The sequence below is a fragment of the Lonchura striata genome, chromosome 1, assembly GCF_046129695.1.
Source record: "Lonchura striata isolate bLonStr1 chromosome 1, bLonStr1.mat, whole genome shotgun sequence".
NCBI classification, from domain to species: domain Eukaryota; kingdom Metazoa; phylum Chordata; class Aves; order Passeriformes; family Estrildidae; genus Lonchura; species Lonchura striata.
Window position 1 is genome coordinate 105,051,328 of NC_134603.1, and position 17,620 is coordinate 105,068,947.

At 45.0% G+C, this 17,620-nt stretch overlaps 2 protein-coding genes across 3 annotated transcripts in view; both read right to left on the minus strand.

Annotated features, from left to right (window-relative positions):
• COA1 (cytochrome c oxidase assembly factor 1) overlaps window positions 1-11,726 on the minus strand; it is a 52,421-nt gene extending 40,695 nt beyond the window's left edge. The window contains exon 1 of one of the 2 annotated variants that reach the window (XM_077786346.1): window positions 11,647-11,726. The gene's annotated coding sequence lies outside the window, so the exon portion shown is untranslated. The remainder of the gene's footprint in view (window positions 1-11,646) is intronic. The other variant, XM_031503929.2, reaches the window with a different exon arrangement.
• Window positions 11,727-15,476: 3,750 nt separating this feature from the next.
• On the minus strand, window positions 15,477-16,898 carry LOC144245913 (inositol 1,4,5-trisphosphate receptor-interacting protein-like 1). Its single transcript, XM_077781424.1, has one exon. The coding sequence runs from the start codon at window positions 16,896-16,898 to the stop codon at window positions 15,477-15,479; it is 1,422 nt and encodes a 473-aa protein (XP_077637550.1).
• Window positions 16,899-17,620: the final 722 nt, after the last annotated feature.

Below are 17,620 nucleotides of genomic sequence, written 5' to 3' on the forward strand. Positions count from 1 at the left end.
GAAAATTCACCACATACATTCATTCACAACTTCACATCCATACCACAGTTAGGTATGGATGGCCTTGTTTGCAAAGCACTTGACAGAACTTAGGGCTTCACTGCCACAGACAACTCAGACCCTGACAGTTTAACCCAGCCCAAATTCTTCACCCCTGTTTTACACTCCCACCTGTAATGTGGAGATGATAAAATTCTTCAATCTTTCCAGCTAAATATTCTTCTGCTTTTTAAATGGTACATTCTTAGGACAGAGGATCAACCACATACTTACCCAGAACCCAGCACAAATTACTCTCTAATTTAATTCTTTGGGATCTCTGGGTAAGAATCAGCCCCTAAGATGTCAACCAGCTTTTCTTTAATAGCATTTTTAAAGTACAAACCAACTGTAAATCAGACCAGGCAGATTCTCACTTTGGGTCATTAGGTTTACCTCATTTCCATCCTCCTGTCTTTCTTTGCTCTGAGTGATTCCAGGCAAGTTTCTTGCTGATCCCTTACACTTGTTTTTGCCATCTTACACTATTGGAGCCATGCAAGAAACTGTCATAACAATACTAACTGCTCAGCTTTGACAGGACATAGATATTTTTACTGGATTACTTTTCTGGCACAGGATTTAAAGCACCAAATTATTTGACACCTGTAATTTTATACTTGGAATAACACAAGGTATTCATTTTTCTTTTGTAATGTAACATAAAAGCAAACTCTACATATATTCTCATCCCAGTGCTCCTGTCTGACAGCTATTTGCCCAAGGAGAAAAAACGTACTGTTACATTACAGAATATGTGGAAAAGTAAAAGCTATGGAAAAGAAATCATTAAATAGCTAACTTATTCCCCTGCTAGCACTAGACTGTTCCCTGCAGCATGTTTCATAGCATTTTGTCCAGTCTGGTTTTACAAGTTTCACATTACTTTCATTTATATATTTAATACAGCATTGAGTCCAATGTGGTTTGGTGCTGCTTATTTTCCTTGTCTTTCAACTACAAGACTCAGTGCTAGACCAGCTGTTCATATAGAGTCAGTTCCAAAACTACTGAAAAAATATCTGGACTCTTTCCACTGACTTCAACAGGCTTTGGATCGGGCTCAGGAAAAGACGACGAATACATTTCATGTAAGACTAAGCAGGTTACAGTCAGCAAAATATAAAGAGGATTAGATGTGTATGATCCAAAGGCACATTACTCTGCCTAACACACTTTCACTTTCATGGAGAGAAAGGGACAGATTCATTTCTGGTGCTCTGCCACTAAATCAATGCTACCATGCAAGGACTGAGTGTGATCTGGAATCCACCCAGTTAACCTCATTGCCACTGGGATTTTCCTAAACAAGAGGTGAGAAAATTTATTTTCTGAAATTGTAAAACCAGTAAGCAAATCATAGAATAATGGAATGGTCTGCATTGGAAGAGACCTTAAAGGTTATCTAGTTCCAACCCCTCCCCTCCCACCATGGGCTTTTTTGCTTTTCAGTTAAGTTTGGGTCTTTAGACACCCTATGAAATGAGTATCACGAAAAACACAATGGATCTTGTCTCTGTCAAGGAAGGACAAACTCTCTTTTACTTCAGAACCTAAAATGGGTCATATTTGGTTTAAGACACACATATCTAGACCTTCACTTTCTGTCACCAAAACAGATGGGCAACCCAAACAAATTTGTGCATATTTTATGGAGCACTGATACTACAACATCCCCTGACTGTGTACGCTTTGAGAGTGTGATTTCTGAAAGCTAGGATGCCTCTTATCAGGGATTATTCTACCAGTGGGGGATTTATTCTGAACAATACCATCAAATAAAGATGGTGGTGAGCAGTTATTCTTCCCACCCTTTCTAAGTTCACAGTAAGATATGTCAGTGTAAGCTGCTGAGAATGCTTTAATCAACCACTTTTTTTTTCTGTTCCTTCTGTTCCCTAGGGTCAGGGGACTTCATGGCAATGCTTTGTTGTAAAATGTGTACAGTTATAACCTACGCTAAAAGTATGCCATTAATGAACAAACACTGTGTGTGTGTGTGTGTGTGTGTGTGTGTGTGTGTGTGTGTGTGTGTGAGGCAGATGAGAATGTTCTTTTGATCTTCTGAGCTCTACCACTGTGGCAGACGAGTGTCTAAACTGCTTTATTAATGCACTGAAGTCTTCCATCATTTCTCAAACAATACTAAAAGAAAAATCAGAATTTAATAATGGTGTGATTTTATGTTCTTCCAATTCAAATCTAGCTGGAAGTAGGGGAAAAAAGAAAATTATTTCTTTAGTTCTTCATTTTCCAGAGCGGTGGGAGGAATATTTCATGTGCTTGGCACTGAGGCAGCCAACAGAAGCTTCTCAATGTTTGTTTAATTTCAAAGCAGTTTCCACACAACATGGGAGGTATATTTAGCTTTAGGTAAAATTCTGAAATTAATTCAACAGAGCAAGGTAATGGATTCAAAGTATTTTTGAGGATAACACAGAATCAGAATAAGCATGATTAAAAATCATAAAGGTTTATGAATACAATTATAGCAATGGTTTTAGCTTCCAACATATGAATAGCAGTGAAAAACAACGCAACTGGTGTGAGGCCACCGAAACATATGGAAGAAAGTTTATATGCAAATGCCTGTAGGAAAGCAATGTAGAAAATCCTTGATAACCCTTCCAAATACATTATTCTAATGTGGTGGCATGATGAAAAACTGAATCCACCTAAATTTTCCCACACTGAATGACATTTCCAAGGAGAAGAAAAAAAGAGGCAATAGACCTCTGTTCTATAAAAGAAAGAAAACAAATTACCACTTCACAGGCAGCTAAGTTGATTTATCAAGTCACTTGAAAAAGTGAAAGGTCAGGTCTCTCAATCTCTTTGTCATTCTCTCAGCTGCAGTTGCAACATCTCAGTACTCCCCTGATCATACAATCACAGAAATCATTTGGGTTGGAAGGGATTTCAAAGATCACCTAGTTCCAAACCCCCTGCCATGGCCAGCGATGCTACCCATTAGATCAAGATACTGAAGCCCCATCCAATCTGTGCTTGAATACTTTTAGGGATGGAGCATCTCTCTGGACAACCTGTTCCAATTTTTTAACATCCTCACATTCTTATGTGAGGATGTTAAAAAATTGATATCTTATGTAAACCTACTCTCAGTTTAAAAACCATCCCCCTTTGTCCTATCATCACAAGCCCTTGTCAAAAGTCCCTCTCCAGCTTTTTAAAGGCCCCCTTCAGGTACAGGAAAGCTGCTCGAAGGTCTCCCTGGAGTTTTCTCTTCTCTAGGCAGAACATCTCCAACTCTGTCAGCCTGTCATCACAGGAGGATACCTCTCCAGCCCTCTGAGGATCTTTATCGCCCTCCTCTGGATTTGTTCAAACAGGTCCATGTCCTTCTTATGTTGAACATAGCATTTTACAGAGGGTCTCATGAGAACAGCGCAGAGAGGCAGAATCCCCTCCCTGGTCCTGCTGGCTACGCTGCTTTGGATGCAGCCCAGGGCATGACTGGATCTTTGGGCTGCAAGTGCACATTGAGTCATGTCAAACTTCTTGTCAACCAACACCCCCAACTCCATCTCCTCAGGGCTGCTCTCCATCCATTTTCTGCTCAGCCTATTTGTGCTTGGGATTGCTCCAACCTATCTGCAGCACCTTGCACTTGGCCGTGTTGGACTTCATGCGGTTCACACAGGCTTAACTCTCAAGCATGCCAAGTGTCATCGCTTCCCTCCACACCTCACAGCTTGGTGTCATTGGCAAATTTGCTGATCCTCTACCTCCTATCTGTCATTTACTCAGCCATTTACCTCACTATGCCAGAGAAACCTACCCACCTTCCTGCTGTTTTTCTTCCAGGCTAATAGGTCAAAGTGGCTAAGGGAGAGATCCAACATATCAGAACCAGGGCATGGTAAGCAGCAGAATTACCAAGACCTAAGACTCCTGAGGAGAGGAAAAGGACTGGGGACTGCCATGTCTCTCTTCTGTGCAAACTGAAATTGTCTGAGGGTGTATCATGGAAAAACTGTCTCATTGCAAGGACTTGCTATTAGAAGAGAAGGGTGAATTGACAGGAGAGGTAGAACAAGTAAGGGTCCTGTCCTTTGGAGGAGTGTGTATATCAGGGTGCAAACTAGAATGGTAGAAATCCCATAGGTCTGCAGAGGATTTCATGGGTAAGAAAAACCATGTATATAGGCAGCAGCTGCAATTCACAGGAACAGGAGACGTATAATCCATACACAAATAACTATGTAGTTCCCCATGAAAGAATGGGCCTGACTGCACAGCCCATGTAGACTGACTACATCAAGTCTGCTGTTTCTGATGAGTTGTACTTCATATGCACGGCCAGACAGCACAGCACGCACACAGCTCTGCTCCTGTGAGGGGCTTCATGTCCTGTAACTGCTGTGTGTGCTTGCAGTGCTGACATCCAGACTTCCCAGGCATGCAGCAACCAGCCCAAAAGAGTCTACTCTCTACAGCTACCACATATCTGAAAAACCCAGACAAATTTATGAAGCTCTGAAAATCTGCCTAAATATTATTTCCAGGTGCAAAGAGTAAATGTGCCTGGGAAAAGGAAGCCTGTAGCATCTAGGAAGTCCTTTGCTACCTGCACAAAAGCAAACATAGGACACCAAAAATTTAGGAACACCTGTTCTAATGAAGTGAAGGCAGGGCTGCAGCTTAAGTCTCAAATTCTTTCCCTGTCTTCTCTACTGACTTGATTTACCACAATTACATTTGACAGTGAATTTGAGAGGACATGCTTTCATGTAATGGAAATAGAAGAGATGTGTTGAATTTCAGTTTCACAAATGTGGGTGTTACTGATGCCATTACAAAAGCTTAATAAGGAACTCACTTCAGGTCTACACACCCAGGAGGAAAATAACTGTAAACAAGTAAGAGGCTATTCACTAAGATGAGAATCCACCTTTCTCTCTCCTTTAAATGGCATTGGCTTACAAAATTAATTCTTTACATGCCTCACAGAGACACAGTGCTTAATATATATTAACTGTTTTGCCATTCTGATGGAAGACATCATACTATTGTGTGTAACGATTAATACAGTGTAAAAGTGATGCCATTGGTGTTGCTCAAGCAGAATGCTGAAAGGATATCTATTCAGGTTCTGATTTAAAAAGGGAAATGGAGATGGAAAAGGTTTAGGAAAGCTATTTAAAACTCAGCCTAAGGAAAAAGGGAGAACTGGGAAGGAGAAGAGCTAAAACATTTTTTTCAGCGGTATTTACTGTGTGATGTGCATTAATTCCTGCAAAACTGAAGTGTAAGTGCCTACAGCAAAATCCTGGCTCCAGTCAAGTACACAGAAAACTTTTCACTGACTTCAGTGAGGTGAAGATTGTTAAGTTTTTGTCATAGTTTCCAAAAGATGCATTTCATATGCAAGTTTGCAACTTTTCTTGGTTCCTTGTTTATAGTTTAGGTTCAGGAAATAATCTCATCAAGCTCAGGCATGCTCACCATGTAAAGGCAACTGCTCAGCTTTTAATCTTTCTACTACATCCTACACTTGGAGTAAACCTTTCCATACTGTTAATGAACTTGGACTTGAGCTACCTTTCTAAGCTCATGGCAGAACTCCAATTAAATAGAAGAGATTACTGTAAATTTTGTAATAAATGTGGGAAGCAAACATCCTGTGTTTAACAGTATACCCCTGGAGGTAACTCACTTACTCAGAAGCCTGTGGAATTTTGATTGGAAAAACAAAACAAACAAATTCCAAAACTCGCAAAGTAACAGAAATTCAGGCAACTTATTTTTTTTTAAGCATTAGTCCTTCATACCTAACAAGATTAATATTCAGGTAAACAAGTTCCTCACCACTTGTGGATAAGGCAGAGTTAATTCAACTGAAAGCTTTACACCTGTGAGACTCAAAGAAGAAAGGTTAAAAGGAGTAGCAAGGGAGAGGCACCAAAATTTGAGAAAAGATACTTGTGAGCTTTTAGTATTAAGAAAAGTAATTTTAAGGCAGAAGCCTACAGCTACTTTAGGTAGGAAACTAAGTGAAAATGTTCTAGGCTTCAAATTTTGATATATTTTCATTTGACAAGGATTGAAGACTGTTATGTGGTGTATATGGGGATCTTGGTAAGCTATTAATGACCCTTTTCCAAGTGGTGTGTGATGGCTTCCATCTTCTTAATGCACCCCTATTCAGCACAGGAAATCTTAGAAGTGCTATTTATTCTAAAGCACTGTTAAGATGGGTTGTCTAACCATGATACATGTAGAAATGTTGTACTACAGCACTTGTAGAGCAGTTTTGTGCCTATGCAACTGCTAGACCAAATGTAATGATCAAGTTGCACATGGCAGCTCTCCCTTTCACTTGTGCTAGCATGCTATATGTTTTTAACTGTTGTGCAGGCTCTGAAGCACGTAGGCTTGTAGTTTTCTCTCTCAGTGCTTGTACAGCTGCGTCCACAAATGCACCTGTCCAGTAAAATCCAAGGAAATGTTCCTGGATGCCAGGATTAAGCTAGATAGCTGCAGCTCTAATAACTCACATGCAGCTCACATTGTAGTTCTAAGTGCTGATAGTTGCTTTCTAGTCCTAGTAGAATAAGCAACATCATTCTTTCATCTAAACTCAGTAGTCAAAATGTGCTGGTGTATGAACTACACCATGTTGCTGCTCTCAGATTCTTAAGGAGAGATGGTATTAAGGTGCCAAGGCAAAAATTCAAGCCTAAATATTTTATTGACTAGAAGTTAAATGTATGATAAGTAATGCAAAGACAGTGCTTGTAGGTAGGCTGTGTCTCCTTCCTCAGAATGCTCATTAATAAGATACTTACTGGACAACCAGTACCACCAAGGCCACTGAAGGGATGCTAACTATGTATTTTGAAGAGGTTTTAATTTTGTGGAGGAGACAGAAGAAAATTATACCAGAAATCAGAGTAAGCAAGGCTATACGTAAGAACTTAGTGATGTCTGTATTCTGCTGACAAGACATGAAGGATTTGCAAGATAACTGTGTTCCTCATTTTTAGACCTCAGCAAAAACTACCATCCTGTTAAATAAGGTATTTAATGGCTTGTTTTCCTCACTGTGTGTCCATCTAAATTATCCTTGACTCTTTACCTGGCAAGGTCTGTCCTTCCCCTACTGGCTTACACTTCTCCCAGCAGGCTGAATAGCAGCCCAGCAGCAATCGCTATTAAAACCACACCTGCATGGAAAGTATCTGAATTTCCTCTAAGCTTCTCAAATGTATCCTAATCACTCTTATCTCACATGTTTTCCACAGCAGGTTTTTGCAGTTCTCTAACCTTTTAACTTTTGTTTCTGTGCCTGGTTTTAATGTTAAAACTTCTTTCATGGTTCTCTTCTGCCATGACAGGACAAATCTACTTATTTTTATCTCTGGCAAGACTTGCATTCTTTCTACTTACTTATAACCTGCTAAACTGAACTATCTGTATCCATAAAAACCTCTGTACTCCGAGTATCTTTTTATTTTAGCTTGCCTCCCAGGTGCCCTACATACATTTCCCAGCCTCAGGTGATGGATCCCTCATCTTACACCAAAATGAATGTTGTTCAATGACTATGTCTTTTCGGTCAGCCTGGATCTTGGTGTATCACCCTGTGTTTACACCTTTGGTTTCTGGTGTTCACCAATACTATGCAACCAGTTGTAGAGGCTCCTGTAGCCTTCTAAAGACTGAAAAGGAGTGGTGTGAGACCTTTTAGGATTGCTTCAGACTTCTGTTGGATCAAATTTCCTTAAGGATATTCCTATTTCTTATGTGTTTTCCTTCTGGAGGAGTTCAAGATGTCAATTTTAATTAATTTAATGCTAGACCGGATTCCTAAAATTATTGCTGGCTATGTCTGTATCAGGAATAAGCATGAGTCTGCAAATGAAAATATCTGATGCTGAGGGCCATGTTCCCACTATGGGTTCTGTGTGTGTGGTTGGTTTAGGTCTTGCCTGGCCTCAAGGACTTTACCACCATTGCGTTGCAGAGAGGGTTGAGCATTCACTGGTGGTGCAGCCTCTTGTGATCCATCTGAAAACTTCATGTTCAAATCAAAGTGCAGTACATGGAGACAATCTGCTTCAAACCCACGCTCTTGGCTCTCACTTATTTAACACCATCAAAGTGAGAATCTGCACTAGTGCTGGCGCACAGATCAACACCTGTCAGACAGTCTGGGAGATTACTGTAGCCATTAATGAACTTAATCCACATCTGGAGAAGGCACACAGGGATGTGGAAGATTTCTATCTCTTTGTTAGTTAATGGGAGAAGCTTACAAAGCCAATCTTCAAAGCAGATACAGCTACAGATAGGAAAAAAGAAAACATTCCCTCTTCACTTGCCTCCAGTTTGATCTATAAGAGGTCTAATATCATGATGGCAGAATACATTTTGAAGTAATGGATAATTGAGCTTACTATGTTTAGTGTAGTGATCAAATTGACTTTTTATTTGGTGAAGGGAGGGGTAAGAAAGGCAGGGCAAAGCCCCTATTATCTGCTGTGTACTGAAGATATGCAGAGTACTCTCAGAGAGCTCTGGAAATAGGGACTATGTATTTTAGCTGGTGGTATGCTATGCAAACACTTAGTGAAAACACTTAAACATCAAGAAAAGCAAATTACTCTGCCCTGGGGGAAGGGGGTTGGGGTGGTTAAATTCAGCTGCTATTACTGCTGTGCAGTTGTTAAAAAAACCACCACTGCACCACAGCAGATGAAAGGATTCTGTCACTTATGACATTCTAATACCAGGAAGGACCCTCATAACATGCTAAAAGACAAACAATAAAATACCTGGTGATGCTTTTTCAAATTGCTCGCAACAGGCTCACAGCCTGAACTATGCTGAACTGATAACTTGAAATTTTACTAACATGTTCCAATATTCTTGTGTATCAGGTTGCTTTTCAGAAGTATACTCTCAAGAACTTTCTATTCCTTACAATATGCTGAGCAGAAAAAAGTAAAACTGCATTTTCAAAGGGTTAGCTCCCACACTAGCCTGATGGTCATGTAACTGCTCCTCCCAGAATCTGAGACATAACATAGTCCTTTTCTGTATCCTCCTCAGTTACGCAAAATCACAGCTCAAAACTGTAGACTTAGTCACTAACATCAGCACAGAGAAATAGAAAAATCCAGCCAGTGCCTTTCTTTCCCCCTCTACCCTCCCACTTGCTTGTATATGCAAGATTTTCAAGGTAGGTGTTCACACACTTCACTTGTTGACTTGTGTTTTAGTTGGACAAGCAGGGAGATCTACACATAAAAGTTGTCCAAAGCCTAGAGCCTCCTCCTAATTCCCAGAACCACAAGCTAGGCTGCTACCAAACCATCCTCAGAGCTGCTCTGAGGGCTGTGCTGCAGCCTGGGTAAGGCAGCACAGGCACATGGAGCAAAAGCTGCTGTGCAACAGCAATGCTCACGCAGGGGGAGCTGGGCTGCTTAACAGACAAGATGCAGTCAGGAGTGCTGTCTAAAGATACAGAAGAAAGGCCAAGTGCCCTAACAGCCACACTGCTTAGGGAGGGTGTGAATGGGCCCATCTCTTTGTGTGAGCTCCAACTCTCAAGGTGTCTTAAGTGTAGTGAAAACAACCCCCAGCATCAGCTCTTCTTCCTGCTTGATCTTATATTGTGGTCACAGCAGCAAAGGTAAGGATGTTATTTTGCTCCTCTGGCATTGAGTCAAAACCCAGAAGTTTGTATTAGAAAAGTGGCCTGGAAAATACTGTGTTAACAGACACTCAAAGCCTCTGACTTCTGGGGAATAACCAGCTTTGAAGTAAAATACATTCAGCAATAATCCATGCACACTTCATTAATTTCAGAAATGCAACAGCGAAGCACTACTTAGAAAAAGCTGTAAGATACTAATGAAGGCTTTGGGGTTTATTTTTATTTTTAATCCCAAAAGCTCCTTATCTCCCTTCTCCATGTTTTTTCATTCAATTTACAGTAGTCTAAGTTAAAGCTCATCTAATAAAAAAATGACACATTAAGTTCGGCTAACCTCTTCATCCCCCTCTTGATAAGAATACTTTCTTCCTTGGGGAATAAATGCAACAACTTTACAATTGGTACATTGCTTGTTTAAGATAACTTTCCTTTGCACTTTGTGTTTAATGGAATTTGGCTGATCTGGGCTATTTCAGCAGTTAAATAATTGAGACAGCAAGGGCAGCAATTTTTGCCAAGTCTTGAATAGCACAAGGATCTCAAGGAAGAAAGGCAGCATTTTGTTATCTTTCAACATGCAGTCATCTTTCTCTACCACACCCCCAGTCAAGTTTGAGAACCCTTGACACGGGCCACTGCATGATATGAAACACCGGTTTACTGTTCAAATTTGAGTCAAAGCTTAGACTAAAAACAAAGAGTAGCTGCAGTTTAACACTGGATTTAAGTACAGGTCTGAGGAGTTGCTGCTGGAATGGAGGTGTTCATGCCACTTATCCCGTCCTGCTGCTGGGCTGTGCAGCTGCAGTGCTAGCCATGTCTAGAAAGCATTGATAACACTGGAACAACCAACTTTCAAAAAGCCAGCTGATCCCTAAGCCGGATGCAAGAGGTACAGCACGATGTACAGCTGTGCGGTGGAACAGGGCCACCTTGCTGCCGCAGCCCTCTATTACTCCAGCCTTTGAATCTCTACTAGGAATTTTTGAAATTTGTTTCAACACTTCAATTCATAAAAAAATGTCTCTAAAAGCAACCCAGACCACTCTTCGAGTTACATGCTCTCTTCTTGCACTTAGAGTTCATGTGAATGAGCAGAAAGAAACCAACTAGGCTGGAAAACGGGAGCAACCAGCGTCCCCGATAAGAAGGGACAGGGGAAATGATATTTGCTTCAGTGATCAGAGCAGACTTGAACAGGGAAGTTCCAATCTTTATAGAGAAACATAATAATCTCTTTCCTTTGCAGTGTTTGAACATTAGACCTGTTCAAGACAACCCAACTGCTTCACCAGCTGTACCTGAATAACAAAGTAAATCTGATTCCTCACTACGTGGATGAGTCACTGCAAACAACTTGCTTTATGTGGAAATCGCCCTACCCTCGCCACATTTCTCCGGGATGTGCTCCAGTCAGCGAGTTCCCCACAATACAGGGCACCGCGTGCCTGTGCCTGTTTAAGCAACAAGAGATCTTTCCTGCCGCAGCTCTGATTGCTCTCTGCGTATCAGGTTTTCTTTGTAGCTTCCTAGACAAATTTGCCTCGCACTCCTCTCCCGACGGCGGCTGAGAAGTATCTTAAGTACACGCACCACTAACAGGGCCGAGGGGAAGCGTGCCGAGGCTCTCGGGGCAGTGAGCGAGCCCCGCCCGCCTCACGGCACTGCCGCCCCCACCGCGGCCGCGCCGCTCCGCGCCCCGGTCCGGCCCCGCCGCTCCCGCAGCCGCCGCGGAGCTGCCGTGGCCGGGACTCCCCCGGTACCAACCCCCTCCCGCGCCTCTTTCCGCCCCCCGGGGCCCTTCTGCGCCGGCCCGAGCCCGCCGGGAGGGGCGGCGAGGCTCGCTCGGGTGCGGCGGTGCGGACGGGAGCGGCGGCCGGGACGCCCTGGCCGAGCCCCGGCCTCGGCCGCCCGCCCTCACTCACGGCAGCGCGGTCGCGTCGGGCTCAGGCGGGCGCCGTGGGGGCCGCCATGGCTGCGGCGCCGGCGGGGAGCGGCAGGGGGCGATGGCGGGAGGCGCTGCGAATGGCGGAGAGGAGGGGACGGTGGCAGGGCAGCGCCTGACTCGGAAAGATCCCGACCACACCTGAGCTTGCTGCCCAGATCTACTCTCTTCTGTGGTGATTTATTATTCCTTTATTTATTCTTTTTTCAGGACAAGGAACACCATAAAACCACTCTTGTGCAGTCAAAATTGAAAAAACCCAACAGTGTCTGTCCAGCAACCCCTAAAGAAAGTTCTGAATGTAATCTGGCCATCTCATTTCACACAGTGATATTAGCATTTAATTTAACCACTGCTGTCTTTATCACATTGTTCTGTGTAAGCTGTTGTCCCTGTTGCAGTTTATTTAAACAAGCTGTCCAACAATGTCCCAAAGCTCAGCACTTCGGCTCTGGTGTTTGTCAAGTGTGTGTGTGTTAGCAGTGCTGGATTACATGAACCTAAGCCTTGGCCCACGGCTTTGATTCATCTGAAATTAAATGATGAGTGCATCAATGACATCAGAGTGTGTTCTGCTGCTGTTCCTTAGTGCATCCTACCTGCTTTGATATTTATTGTATGCGTTCCCTGCCTGAGGTGAGTAAGGCATTATGTTCGGGGATATTGCAAAGCCAGTTTGTTCTGTAACCTAAGCAGTTTCCAGCTACTTATTTACACCTGTTGCATTACTGCGGTGATTTAGTGGAATACAGTCTGCTATTTCAGATTGTAAATTAAAACTGTTTCTTCCCACGGCACGCTTCTAGCAGTTTCCAGTCAACTTCTACAATCAGGATTTGGTTACATTATTGCATTGCTTTGTTGTTCCTAACAAAAAAATTAAAAAGTGAGAGGTTTCTATACAAGAGATGAATTGATTAATTCAGATGTTTAATTGATTCAATTAATTAATTCAAAAAATTGAAAAATGGGAAGGTTCTATATTGTAGCAGAATTGATTAATATAACTCCTTGCTAGGACTTGTAATACTAAAGAAATTGTGAAAGGCGAGAGTAGGCAGAAACAGTATGGAAAGACAATCAGCAGAACAAAAGGACATGCAGATATGACCAAAAGAGAGACAATGAGATAGAGAGAACAAAAAAAGGAGTGAAAGGCCCAGCCTCTTACACTCCTAAGAAGCCCTGTTAAGAGATTGTTTTCTATGCAAAGTTACAGCGTTTTTTAATTCTTTCTCTCATCCTACCTTTTCCTACATATCTAATTACTCTCTGAAAAAAAATCTATTTCATACATGTCAGACCTGAAGAAAGATTTTAGGCCAGAAACTTGTCCTCCGTTCTCAGCTGTGCCTGTGTTGGCCTACCTACCCCTGCTGTCCCTTTTTCCCGGTAATTTTGCAAGAACCAAAGCTGTGCAATACCCGTCCAACACTGGTGAAGCTTTATCGGTTCTGAAAGGTGCTTATTATTCATAGAGATCCCCTCTGCTATTTCCACATGGAAGGAGAGACATAAGAGAGACATAAGAGACGGCCAGCATAAGACACCAGTATTACTATGGCCATGCAGGGAGGGCTATTGGTTGTTGCTTCTTGCTGGGCTGGCACTTTCCTCTGCACACTTGTCAGCACCCTAGGGGCCCAAGGCAGGCTGGCCACGCTTCTCACAGCCACCAAAGACTCTGGCCCCAGAGCAGTTTGCCCCTCAGGGTGGCCCGGGGCTGGCTGCCTGTCCCCGGCCAGCTGCGCCTGGGCCGCTGCCTCAGCCGTGAGGGATGCAGAGCCGCGAGAGCCCGTGGCTCTCTGCTGGGCCGCACAGCTGAGCTCCCAGCTCCAGCTGGCAGGGCCTCAGCGCCCAGCCTGTGCCCTCCCGCCCCGACGGCCATGCCAGGCCCTGCTTGCTGCCCTGATGGTGGCACTCCCGGCCCCCAGCGCTCTCCAAGGGCTTCTCCTGGGGCACCTTCCTGCAGCCTCTCAGAGCCTGCACAAAACCCAGCAGAGGCCTGCGCTAGGGCTGCTTACAAGGGCCTGGAGGGACAGCACCAGGGGCAGCGGCTTCCCACTGACAGAGGGCAGGGTTAGGCTGGAGATGTGCAAGAAAGTGTGCCTCTGAGGCTGGTGACAACCTGGGCCACGCTGCCCATGGAAGCTGAGGCTGCCCAGTCCCTGGCAGTGTTCCAGGTCAGGTTGCATGGGGCTTGCTGCAATGTGGCCTGGTGCTGCAAGGTGTCCCTGCCCTTGGCAGCAGGCTTGCAACAAGACAATGTCTAGGGGCCCTTCCAAGCGGAGCCATGCTGTGATTCTGGGATCAGAGGGGGGTCAGGGGCACGTGGCCTTAATTGCTGATTAGAACCAATTCAGCACTGTTAGTTTGGTTGAGTTCGCAGAGACTGTTCACAAGCCCAGATTCCCATCGGGTGACTTTTACCAATACTATAGGTGTGGCTGAGAGCAAGAAAGTCTCGCATGCTCCAGATTCTGCAAAACTGCCTTTTATTGAAACAAGAGCACAGCAGATCCTTGCTTGCTCGTCATGCATGCGCTAACTATGGAGCATTACTACGCATCCAAACAGATCTATTAAATACTCAATTTATATTATTCCACTGTCATATTCGTCATGATGATTTTTTCATTCTATAACATTCCACATATTTGATAAACATTTAATTCTAAACATATTGTATAAAATTACTGTTTTGTAGTAAATACAATATGTGTGTGTATAATACATATTGTATACATATAACTGTACTATCAAAATCTTGCCTCCGAAAAATTCAGTAACTACAGAGTATGAATATGTGTCACAAGAGCCACAAATGACTCTGACATAATAGTGACATCATATACTTGCTATTTCTTTTTATAAAATAATATGATAATTTTAAAGATATTGTATTAAATTACTGTTTTGTAGTAAATACAATATGAGTATGTATAATACATATTTTATAAATATATCTGCATCATCAAAATCTCGCCTCTGATAAATGCAGTAACCACAGAGGATTAATATGTGTCACAACAGCCACAAATAACTGTGGCATAATAGTGACATCCTATACTTGCTATTTCTTTTTTTAAGATAACATGATCATTTCTGAATTATCGCTATAATATGTATCTATTAAAACACATCTGTTAGTAAAAATATTTGTATCAATATATACACACTATAGGTATATAGACAGATATCTATCTGTCTATGCATCCCATTCATTCCTGTCTTTGTCATGGAGCTACAAGCTGGTTCTCTGCCACCAGCTGCAAGCCCCGCGAGCACACGCATCCAAAGGAGGCCAGCAAGGCTGGTGAAGGCTTGGGAGCACAAGCGCTGTGAGGAACAGAGCTGGAGTTGTTTAGCCTGGAGAAATGGAGACTCAGAGACAACCTTGTCACTCCCTCCAACTACGGGAAAGGTGGTTGTAGTCAGGTGGGGGTTGGTGTCTCTCTCCAGGCAGCAAGTGACAGAACAAGAGGACACAGTCTTTAGCTGTGCCAAGGGAAATTTAGGTTGGACGTTAGGAAAAATATTCTTACTGGAAGAGTGGTAAAGTACTGGAATCGTTTGCCTGGGGGAACTGGTGGAGTCACCATGCCTGGATGTGTTTAAAAAAAGGTTGGATATGGCACGCAGGGTCATGGTAATAGCTAAGGTAGTGTTAGGCCATGGGTTGGACTCGATGGTCTTAAATGTCCCTTCCAACCTAGTGATTCTGTGATTCTCTAATGCTGTGATTCTACGTGCCCCGCTAGCAGCGGCCAGAGGCCGGCACTCTTGCCAGGCGACGGCACAGATCAAGGCCTAGGGGTGGGCAGCCAGATCCTGTGGCAGGCCGTGGAACAGGTTGGATGGCCTAGCCCTTTGTGTATCTGGGGGCAAGCGGAACTCCTCCGGAAGCCTCTGGCTGCCCACTGTAAAAGGCTCCAGGGGTTTGCCTTCCAGAGATAAGTGCAGCTGCTCCAGAGCATCCGACAGCTGCAGCAGGAAATGTCTCCTGTGCCTCTGCGACGCCGGTACGGTGCTCAGCAGGCGCGTGACATTGGTCTTGATGGAAGGGATGGAAAGGGCCTTGCGCGCAAGAACACGGGCAAGGAGCTGCAGGCATTTAAGGTGTGAGTCGTCCTGGGGAGCCGGCCTGGCCATGCGCCTCAAGAACTTTGTCTCTGCCACGCTGTAGGTCTCGGGCCACGTTGTGCTTGGGGTGTGGGCCCCTCGATGCTGGCTGCTGATAAAGATGTCTGAGGCGTGTTGCTGCACCCCAAACAGCACCTTAACCTGGAAGCTTTCTTGGCTGTTGCTCAGCCTGAGCTTGCAAGAGCGTTTGGAGGGCAGCAGCTCTAAACGCCAACTGCGTGACTGGGGCAAAAGCCGCCAGTTTTCTTCCACCAGCGCGCAGAACCACTGGACAGTTTTCTCCACGTCGAGGTAGGAGCCGGTGCACAGCGTGTCTAGGAGGTTGGGCTGACGAGTCCTCCTCCTAATCACGTCAGGGTGGTGCTGGAAGCACAGCATGTTCGTGCCCTGGTAATCCCTGGGGCAGCTGCACTCCAGCTCCACAAGGACACGGAAATTCCTGCCAGGCTTCTGCTGGTCGGTGTCACGCTCCAGGTGGAAGATGTGGCCTTGGGGAGGAGTCAGGGGCACAAACACCCGGTACACAACTTCCTCCTCACGGGCGGCCCAACCTTCAAAGGCACTGCCAAAACCAATGGCTTGTTGCAGCACCGGGTAGAAAGTCCCATTCAAGGCACGCCCGAGGAAAGTTGTGAAATTGTCTATCAGGGCCACCGTCCTGTTGCAGCCTGTCTGCAGGTCCTCTACAGGCCCCTGTATGTGCTCCTCTAGAAGCCATCTCACATCATACACGCATGTCTCGTCCTCTACCTCCTTCTCCTTTTCCGTCTCCTCCTTGCCACCGAACTCTGCCCCACGACTTCTTGTCCTCCGCATAAACCATGCTGCCAAGAGAAGAACCAAGAGCCCAGCAAATGCCCAGACCTGCCAGGGCTGCAAGGCAGACCAGAGCAGGTCTCTCCAGGATGCGCCACTCTGCATCAGCGCCAGCAGCTCCACCTCCCGCTCCAGCCGAATCCTCTCCTCTTCCTGGAACTTTGCACGCAGCTCCATTTCCCGATGCGTCACCTCATCCAAAACATCACCCACGGGCTGCGGGTGCTGGACTACACGCAGCAAGAGCAGGAGCCACAACACGCAGAAATCCATGGTCTGCAGGAGGATGGAGAGAAGGCCTTGATGGGGAGTGGGGAGGGAGGCGGCTGCCAGTGGGAGCAGCAGGGACACAAATCCCAGTGATCTGAGGGCAGCAAGAACAGGGCCCCAGACAGCTGGGGGCAGGAAGGCCTGTCCCACTGGCCCAGCAGCAGCAGCAGCAGCAGCAGCACTGTACCGTGGCCAAGGCTCTGCCATGAGGGGCTCTCCCTCCATGCAGAGGGAGAACCCAGCCAGGGGTGCAGCGTTTCTAACCCCGCCCCTTGTCCCCAGCACGGCCTCCCTGCCACGCGTGTGCACTCACCGCTTGCCCAAGGAATCCGGGGCCACTGTTACCCGCTGGGGCCTTTTTGTACCTGCCCCCACTGTGACACGTCCCCCACGATGTCACAACTGCCGCAGCACATCACAACCCAGCCAACTCGATTCTTTGTCCCCAGCCCAGCTCAGCCCCTCCGAGTAGCCCTGGTGTAATGGTTAAGGGTGCTTTTGAGTGAACCTTCTTCAAAGAGCTTCCCTTGGTCTTTCTTTGGTCTTTCTTACCAGCTGCCTCCATCGGCAGTCTCATAGATATCCATGGTGGAAGGCACCCTTGGGATCACTGAGTCTAAGCCTTGACTCCACCCTGGTTGAATTACCCTTAAATCTCTGCATCTCCGAGGTTGAAGACGTCCTTGAAGATCATACAGTTCTACTACAAACTTAACACTGCCTAC